The 9,992-nt window shown below is 34.8% G+C and overlaps 1 protein-coding gene across 3 annotated transcripts in view; it reads right to left on the bottom strand.

The window, feature by feature from the left end:
- Window positions 1–1,394: 1,394 nt before the first annotated feature.
- Window positions 1,395–9,992, bottom strand: part of Pgant9 (polypeptide N-acetylgalactosaminyltransferase 9) — a 94,009-nt gene continuing 85,411 nt past the window's right edge. For 2 of the 3 annotated variants that reach the window (XM_089090131.1, XM_089090132.1), the window contains exons 11-12: window positions 7,351–7,479; window positions 1,395–1,699 (exon numbers count right to left, since the gene is read on the bottom strand). In XM_089090131.1, coding sequence (XP_088946257.1) covers window positions 1,556–1,699; window positions 7,351–7,479 — 273 coding nt within the window. In that variant the 3' untranslated portion in view covers window positions 1,395–1,555. The remainder of the gene's footprint in view (window positions 1,700–7,350; window positions 7,480–9,992) is intronic. The other variant, XM_089090133.1, reaches the window with a different exon arrangement.

The following is a 9,992-nucleotide window of genomic DNA, read 5'->3' as shown; positions in this document are numbered from 1 at the left end:
ACAATATAGAACAGCCGAGCCTACATAAAATGTTTGTTCAAAGACTCTCTAAAATAACTGCACATAGGTAAACATACGAACCTAAAAAGCGGTTCAACTAAGGTATAAACTATAACTAAAGTCTGCTGTGTTCTTTGGTTCCGTGTATAAGTTACTGCAGGCACCAATAAGGTGTAGGGTGGAGTATTTAAATCGGGCAGTGTATCACTTCTCAAAAGAGGGAATTTTAGGCGCTTAATTTCACAAAATATGTGTCACTTGCCAAAGGACATATCTGACGTGCTTTTATCTTTCGCCTACTCAACCTAACAGCATATATCTCTTAACTTTGCTCAAATCAACAGAATCTCATTAGCATCCCACCTTGATTCTAAAAAAAGAAAGTAAATAAACTCGATTTATTTTCGCTAATATTTCCTGTTAATGCTCGAAATAAACAACGACAAATGGCTTTGGGGCCGAGAAAAATAAGTCCTAGTAAATGCCAAATGCGATAGACCACTCTAGTGGGAGTGACAATTACTGAATGGCGGGTGCTTTGCACAAGTGCGTGAATTGTTGCAGACATTTAGCAGAGCTTTTCCAATAAGATCAAGGAGAAAATCGTTTAGTTCCCCGTAAATATTCAGACTTGTATTTTAAAAGTCATTTTGATTTTTAATGCTAAAATAGTCTAAAGAGCATACATTAATGGCAACACCGCTATCGAATGTTTCATTTTCACCGTCCGTCACCATCTCCATGAAAAAGAAAAAAAGCGAATTGCTCTCAAACCATTGCCTATTAAGCAAAATGCTTGACTCCATATTACAGACAAAGCAAGGACCATAATTATACTAAATCAGTGTTAAGGGACCACGAAGTTTTCACAATGAATTACATGCAAGGCAAATAACCATAACGATTTGATCAAGTTTTGTTAATTTTTTTTTTTAATCTTCATTTAGTGTTGAGTAAGACTGTTGATCTCAGTGATCAGTCTTATCCATAGGCGTAGACTGAAGAAATTTTGAGGGTCAGAGTGTATTTATGAATGGGGATTTCACATATAAAACTACCTAAGGTAAATGTCAATTTCTCTTATATAATCCTTAGGACCAGTACTTAGGCTAATCCCTCCTCTATACAAATAAGGTATTTATACATTAGGGAATGACATGACCTTCAAGCTTCCTGTGAGAAAATTCCGCGTTACAAATTTGGGCTTAGAAGTCACGAAAGAGAATTTGTGCTTAACAAGAAGCAGAATAAGTAGGCTAAAAACCAGGGAGTGTTACTAAACCTAGTACCCTTCATCATACCTTTTAACAGAGGGAAAACTTATTTTAGCATGTACAACTTGTATAACATGTATAACTTACCAAAAAAAAAAAAAAAAAAAAAAAAAAAAAAAAAAAAAAAAAAAAAAATGTAAACATCATCAGTTCCCGATATTAAAATAAGATTGTCGCCTATATGTGCTATCACTAAAGTTTCTGCAGAGCTTTTCGGTAAAACTATCGGTAGATCACTTAAATTTTCACTAGCGCCTTGAGCATTACAAACATGAATAGTTTCATAATTTCTTCAATGGGTCGTAATTAGCAAACTTCCATTTGACGCGTAGATTGTCAGTTTCACATTCTTCCATTGTGATACGTTTATTATCTTCGCTGATTCCAAGACATTTTTTGCTACTTCCATGGAAGACAAAATGAGTCTAAAGTAAGTAAACGAAAGTCAAAAATAATTTAAAAGTAATTCTAACAAATGAAAATATAAAAAAATGGGTATTATAATGTTTTAAGTAAGACAGTGGACAAAAAAAAATTAATAATAAGAGAATTCAAATATTTTAACTTAACAAGCGGAAGCCTTTATGAACGGAGAAAAAATATATTTATATATAAACAAAAAACAAATACAAAAAATTAGCTTAAAACAATATGAGGAAAAAAAAATGCACAAGCAAACAGCTTTAGTAATTTGCTAAAACCGTCCTCGTACTTGTTTATGTGGAAATTTAATAGACAGTTCTGTCGGGAAGGGGAATATGTTCAAAGTCCCTTCTCAATATTTAAGACTAAAATAGGTTCAGGCAACCTTCAAAGAAATATCTATCAACGAAGGTTTGTACATATCGTTCTGCAAAATTTAATTTTACATATATTTACAAGAAAAGCGTTGACTGCATTTCCCTTTCAGGAACGATTCTATCATTAAGCAGTTTTCCCTTCACAGGCTTCGTCTCAAAAAACCTGTGGCGGGAATGGGGAGGCTAGGCTGCTACTGCCAGAAATATTCTTGCTACTCATGGGCGCCCATAAGCTAACTGCCAAGGGGAGGGGGGGCAAACCTCGTCTAATTGGCACTTTTAATGCTATATAATAGAAATCTCAGAACGAAAATATAAAAATAATGCAGCATCATTCAGCCTCAGGGGCGCCCCCCTGCCCCCCCCCTTATGGGCGCCCATGTTGCTACTTGTTCAAATAGAGAAGATGTACCAATCTGCTTAAGACTAACCAAGCTGACAGAGAAGCATCTTCTGGATAGTTCAACAGCGAAAGATAATGACCGTGACTCTGGGACGTACTTGGAGCTCAATTCCTGCTGAAATACAGCTATCCCGAATGCTTGATTCCTTTACGAAACACATGATTTTTTTTTTTTTTTTTTTGTTAAGAGTAGAGTAGAGTAGTAGAGTAGAGTAGTAGAGTAGAATATTTTTATTTATAACACGTACATAAATAAATGTCACAAAACAGCGCACATGCCTGGTGGCATACTTTAGCGCTGAAAATATTGCCAACGAAAATACACAGCCATTTTCTAACTAAATTTTACAACAACGAAAAAGAAAATCCTAATGAACAAAATGCTTAGCATGTCATAAGATATTTCTTCACCAGTCTTAGAAAATGTCGCTTGTTGCTACATTCTCGAACTGATGCAGGAATTGAGTTCCAGATTTTTGGGCCAATGTGACGGATGCTGAATTCCGCTCTCGATGTCGGGCTAATTTCGCACGAAAAGTCTGAACGATACGTAGTAGGATAATTATGAAATTAAGAATTAGTCGAGAATATGCCGGAGAAATTTACAGGTAAATTACTATATTGATAATCATGACAAATACTAGATATAGAAATTAAATGAAATTGGTCCAAAGAGAAAATTCCTGAAGTCCCATATAGGTGTCTAACTGAAGTTCTGCAATCAATATTAAAAAGAATCCTCATTGCTTTATTCTGAAGTATTTGAAGAGATTTGAAAACAGACGGAAAGGTAGATGCCCAAACCGAAATGCAATATATAAAATATGGGTTGACAAAAGAATAATAAATAGATTTTAGAATAGCTTTAGGAAAAAAGTGACAAAGACGAGTTAGCATGCCAATATTTCGGGAAATTTTTAACGACAGTGTTTTTACATAATTATGAAACGACAAATTTTCATCTAAAATAATCCCAAGATATTTGAACTGATCCACCCGTCTTAATTCAAGAGCATTCAAAAAAAGAGAGAAGGTATCTGACACTACTGATCCAGTTCGCGAAAATAACATATACTGGCATTTTTTTTCATTAAGAGCTAGTAAATTCCTTGAATACCAAACAGATACAGTTAGTAACGTACTTCCAAGGTTCTGGAAAAGAACTGATAGGTCCCGGTGAGAAGCAAAAATTACTACATCATCAGCAAACATTATAATTTTACAAAGAGGCAAAACTTCTGGCAAATCATTTATAAAAAGAATAAATAGAATAGGCCCAAGGACAGAGCCCTGAGGCACTCCGTAATTAATTAGAAAAGTTTCAGAACGGAGATCACGAGATTTATCAACACAATCTAGTCGTCTCCCAGAAAGGCAAGATGAAAAAAATTTAACAGCTTGTGTTGAAAACCCAGAAGACTTTAGTTTAAAAAGAAGTAGCGAATGATTTACCGTGTCAAACGCCTTGGAGACATAAAGAAAAATTGCCAAAGCTTGTTGACATTCATATAGTTAATGATTAATATTTAGTAAAATCTCATGAATTGCCCGTTCAGTTGACTTTCCTTTTATAAAACCATATTGAGACGTGTGTAAAATCTTACTGTAAAACAAATACTTTTGTAATTTACTATTTGCAAGTTTTTCCAAAATTTTACTGAAAACCAAAAGTACAGAAATGACTCTATAATCTGAAGGGTGAGTTGAACTTCCAGCTTTAGGTAATGCTATAACATTTGCTTTTTTAAAATTTCAGGAAAAACCCCATGCATAAGTGATAAATTAAAAATATGTGCCAGCAAAGGTGAAATGCTTGACGCTATTCGCTTTACGGTTTGAGCCGAAAATCCAAATTCGTCCTTAGAAAAACTCCGTTTAAGCTTCAGAATAACTTTTTCAATCTCATGAGGCTTAATCTCAGAAAAAGAAAACGAATTTTCCGCATGCTGCTCATTAACTGGAACAGAAGGGGAATTCAGTTGCATATTCATAGTCAATGCAAGTCTAGAAGCAATATTACTGAAATAATCTCCAAAAGCATTTAAAATTTCATTGGGCTCTGTAACATTTTCCCCATTTAAAACAAGGCAATTTACACTAGTATTCTTACGACTATGAGGACGTATCTTTTCATTTATCAATTGCCATGTTTTTCTCATATCCGATTTATACTCAAAAAATTTATCTTTATAATATTTTCTATTCTCATGTCTGATATTTTATTTTAAATTATTCATATAAACTCTGAATTCTACAAACGACTCAGGTGTCTGTAATTTTAAATAATTCTTAAATTTTCTATTTTTATGTTTTAACGATGCCAAAATACCTTCAGTAATCCATGGGTCAAATTCCTGCGCAAACTTTCCATGCGAAACTCGTGTTGAAGAATCCCGATCCCGCAGACGCATCATTTGATCAATAAAATCTGAAAACGCAGAATTTGCGTCATCTGAGCCATAAACCGAACTCCAATCATGGTCACCAATTAACTGACGTAGAACTTTACAATCAATCCATGTATAGCGCTTTTTTGAATTATCCATTGTTGAATCTCGATGTTGTTTATTACTATTATTTAAATTTAAAAGAACACTCACCGGAAAATGATCTGACATATCAGACAAAATTACTGACAATTTTTCAGCATCAAATAAAACAGGAGAAAAAAATATATTATCTAATAATGTAGCTGTGTTAGCTGTAACTCTTGTCGGCAGAGAAATACTTGGAAGAAAATTAGAACACAACATCATAGTTAAAAACTCCTTATTATTTCCAACATCGAGATTCAAAAGATCAAAATTAAAATCACCCGAAATAATAACCTGTTTTTTCAACGCTTCCAGATTTTTCAACAGCAGTTCAAAAACTTCAAAAAATATTTTTGGGTTACCCGACGGAGATCGATAAACAGACCCGAAAATAAATGGATTACAGCCCAAAGGTACAACTTCAACAAAAATAGTCTCACATAACCCTTCATCAAATACAGACAAATCACTGAGAATACTAAAAGACCAGTCATCACGAATATACAGCATTTGACCTCCTCTCGAATTCTGACACCTTGTACGTGAAATACACTTTATCCCGGGCAGATCTAACATTGTAAGGGGTGTATTAGCAGACAGAAAAGTTTCGCAAACTCCAACAATGTCTATAGGACTAGATGCAAGCAAAAGCTTCTATAGGAAAAGATGCAAGCAAATAGATAATTTCGGAGATCACACTGCCTGTCCATGACGATAAATAAAAGTTCAAATAGGGATAAAATCCTTTTAATAGACAATGATGATGATAACAGTGATAGAAATTCACAAAAATACCAGATATTTCGGTCACATATACAGTGACCATCATCAGTAGTAAAACTATTGATGACGGTCACTGTATATGTGACCGAAATATCTGGTATTTTTGTGAATTTCTATCACTGTTATCATCATCACTGTCTATTGAAAGGATTCTATCTCTATTTCAACTTTTATTTATAAATCATATATAATGTTTAGTCATATACTGTTATAAGAATTAATTTATATGTTGGATATCGTTTAGTTAGCGCTAGTTCCTCAATGACGTAGAGAAATTTTCGGTATGATTTTGATTGTCGTGTGATGGGAATATCGCCGTATTCGTCGGAACAGTCAGTGAGGTGATTTCTTCTTCCTTACTTGTTTATTTTTAGGCGTAGTTTAGTATGGATGTGTTTAGCATTATTATTGCTTAGTCATTACAAGTTGTTTCCTAAATAACAGATCGTCGAGCCCTTAAGGGTATTATTCTTGTAATTGTCAATTTAATAAAATAAATGATTTTCTTTAGTCTGAACCAGGGAAATATTGAAGGGAGAATTTTTATTTTACTTAAAACAATTTAATATATATGAATAGTTATTTATTCATAAAGAGACAAATAAATCAAAGTTTCGGGTCGTCGCACGGTGATGAAACTTTAATTTTTGGTGCTAAAAAGTCAATCGGAAGTAAACAATTGTTTTCCCTTTGGAGTTCACTTCCTAATATGATGCAGAGATGTCAAGGACGTTATGAGAGTTGTATGAAAGTAGTTCAAACAGGATTAAGAAAATAGTGTTTTACTTTGAAAGCTTGCCAACTCTCAGAGAATCAAGAGATTACTACGTTGAAAAACGAACACTTTGGTTTGATTAATTAAAATATTCAGATTCACTCTAATTATCCTTCCATAAACTTTTTAATTAGTACTAAAGAAATACAACAAGATCTGTTTTGCTTCGGTGAAATCTCAAACAGCAGTCCTTTCATTCATGAAGATTTCGTGGAGGATAGTCAGAACCCGAAGTCAACAAAATTTTGTTCGGTAGTCTTAATTTATACAGATACATTTGTATTTGACACAAAAATTAAAGTTGAAATGATGAAACAGAAAACAGTAAGAATTGCTGTTACGATTTTTAAATTTCATTGAAAAGATGTGACATTACAACACTAATACAGTTTTGTACTACACTAATACTAACACTAATACAAATACAACACTAATAACATTGATGTGGTTGCAGAAGGAAATTAATTTAGTACTGGTTTCGTATTGAATCACGAGGTAAGCAGAGGTGATGCAAAGGTGATGGGAGAGCTAAAATTAAAATATTCGACTCTAAAATTAAAGTTAAAATGATGAAACAGTAAACAGTAACAGTGGCTGTTTGAAATGCTTTTACGATTTTAAAATTTCATTGAAAAGATGTGGCATAACAATACAAATTTTGAAAAAAAGAAAAAGAATTAAGGGCTGCTAGGACTCTAGCAGCCCTTAATGACACTGGTAATGACTCTATCTCTTTTTGTGCCTATATTACAAATACAGCCAAAATCCCAAAATAGCTTGCCTCAGGATCATATTCCCAGTACTGGTTTCCTTTTGAGCCATGGCACGGGTATAGGATGACGTCACGGCCGGCGTAATCTAAGCACGCCTCATCACGTCGTATTTCACCGGTTTTGCTTAACATCCAAAACTAAAAATAAAAAGCCAATAGCAAAAAAAAAGACTAATATACAATGGTTATAAAGATGGAACAGGTAATAACAAAATATACTATGATAAATTCCAACACTATAGCCACAGTCAATCTCCTTATATGTTCTTTCCACTCTTCAAAAAAAAAAAAAAAAACTATCTCAATGCTGTATCCTTTTGCCCGGTTTTCAATTAGTCTTAAATGTATCATTCGTCTATTCCTTCCCTTTTATACCAATCCCAAAATTTTCAACCCTTAAAATTAAAAACATATCAAGGATTCTTTTACCGGAAGTGGGAGAGGTTACAAAAAACTTAAAAAAACGCATCAACATTTGTTTATATTCATTTCTCTTACGTTTTTACGAGAGGGACAAACATTTCTGGGGGGGGGGGGGGGTTAAAACCCCCTAGCCCACCCTTCTATGGATAGGGCCTACATTCAAATCCTTGCAATTACATGTAAAGTGCTCTTATTCATTATCATCCACACGCTACACCAAAATATGGCTAACTTCAAGTTCAAAACACAAGAGTCAAAAAATACTTCCTTCTTCTTTAAAGTGGCATGAAATTATCCCTTAGAGAAATACAACATCTTAAACCCATTCCCTGAGATATAATCCAGACGAAGACACATGAAGGTCAAATGGACGAATGATTTTGTTTACTCAATTCAATACAACATAGTTAACAAGTAATGCGGCCCCAACGGAGAGCTGAGCTCTTAATTGTAGGGTGTAAGGAACATAAGAATTTGACTCTTCAACGTGAACAAAAAAGTAAATGAATAAATAAAAGATGGAAACAACGAAATAGAAAAGGAAAGGCTGGATAAGAAAAGTAAAGCTGAGCAGTAATGTTACAGTAATAGATAAAGACATACTGGCAGACGGTGGGTGCAATTTGAAGCTTACAAAGTCTATTAATGGTCAAGCAAAATTCTGGGATTAAGCTATCAATGGCTTTCAGAAAAAAACTGACCGGAGGGGTGTATCATTATATGGGCTTGAATCATAACTGATACAAAAGTTTTATCAAGTGAGTTCAAGTTTTTACGGGTTCATTCATCTTAATTTGGCAATTTAATAAACCCTACAAACATATTATTTCAGTTCAACAAATTACTGAATAGACTGCCAAATAATGGCAAAGAATAAGAACAATAGTATTCAAACAAATTACCAAGAACAACTAATCGCAACAACGCATCATCTAAGGCTAACTCACCACATCTCAGCTACACACACTCCTTTACCCCAATCGTCACCATAGTCTACAGACACCAAGACAGTGGAGTCAAGCAGAATTTTTTTTTTAAGAACTTTATTTTTTATACAGTTGCTCAAACAAGTACGAAATGCTATTATTAGATGATTTATATCGTCCCCGAATGGGGATTGGAGAGGGTCGTTAGGAAAGATTAAAGCTAGGTTGGAAATTCTTAGGAGGATGCACAGAGGGAGGCTTTAAATAGGCTGGGAGAGAGGAAGAGCTAGCGAAAATGTGTTGGCCTCAGGTGGCTTCGTACTGTTATGATTTGTTAGTAGTAGCATGGAAAACATCAGGCATATCTTCCTAAATTTGTCAAATTGTCAATGTTTCAGAACCATGTTTACCGACATTTATCATAGGCAGCGAAAGTAAAGAATAGTAAAGAACGATATGGGCACAATGTGTTGTTTTTAGGTTTTTTTTTTCTCCCTACCCGGGCACTTCGTATCGAAGGAGTTGTCGTAAAAAGTTCGAAAAGGGCTCATTCGTCTCTCTCTCTCTTGCAAATCGGAGTGGCTAGTGCCCTTTTTAATAGTCGAAAGTGATTGGAGGGCCACTAACCCCCCCCCCACGCCCATCATTCCCTCTAATACATCCATTAAAAATTGAGAGATAACCATTTTGTTCAGCGTAGTGGATTTCCAGATAGAAAATATCTTTTTGTGGAGGACACCCCCCCACAGCCCTCTGGGCAAGGGTTTTAAGTTATGCCCTGAGGGCATATAAGGTTTTTTATAGAAGGCGTTGTAGAAGAAACTTAAAAACGGGATCATTTAATTTTAAATTCTTAGGGAAATTAGCCCTTTCATTATTTTACAGGGATTGGAGGGCAACTAGCCCCCCATGCCTATCACTTCTTCAAACATATTCACTAGCATTTTCGAAATTCGAATTTGGTTCAGTGTACTTGAGTTCCAGATAGAAAATATCTTTTTGAGGAGGACACCCCCACAACCCTCAGGGCAAGGGTTTTAATTTATGCCCTGGGGGCATATAAGGTTTTTTTTATAGAAGGCGTTGTCGGAGAAACTTCAAAAAAGGCTCATTCGATTGGAAATTCGAACGACTAGTGCCCATTTTAATATTCGAAAGTGATTGGAGGGCAACTAGCCCCCCCCCCCGCGCCCATCATTCCCCAATACCCATTCAATCAGAATTTTCGGATAGCTATTTTTTTCAGGTTAGGTGATTTCCAGATAAAAATCATGTTTTTGAGGAGGACAATCCCCTAAAACC

This window comes from Artemia sp. Qi Xiang Cuo, chromosome 6 (assembly GCF_049724085.1).
Source record: "Artemia sp. Qi Xiang Cuo chromosome 6, ASM4972408v1, whole genome shotgun sequence".
NCBI classification, from domain to species: Eukaryota; Metazoa; Arthropoda; class Branchiopoda; order Anostraca; family Artemiidae; genus Artemia; species Artemia sp. Qi Xiang Cuo.
Note: the sequence above shows the minus strand (reverse complement) of the source record. Positions and strands in the feature narration are given on the sequence as shown.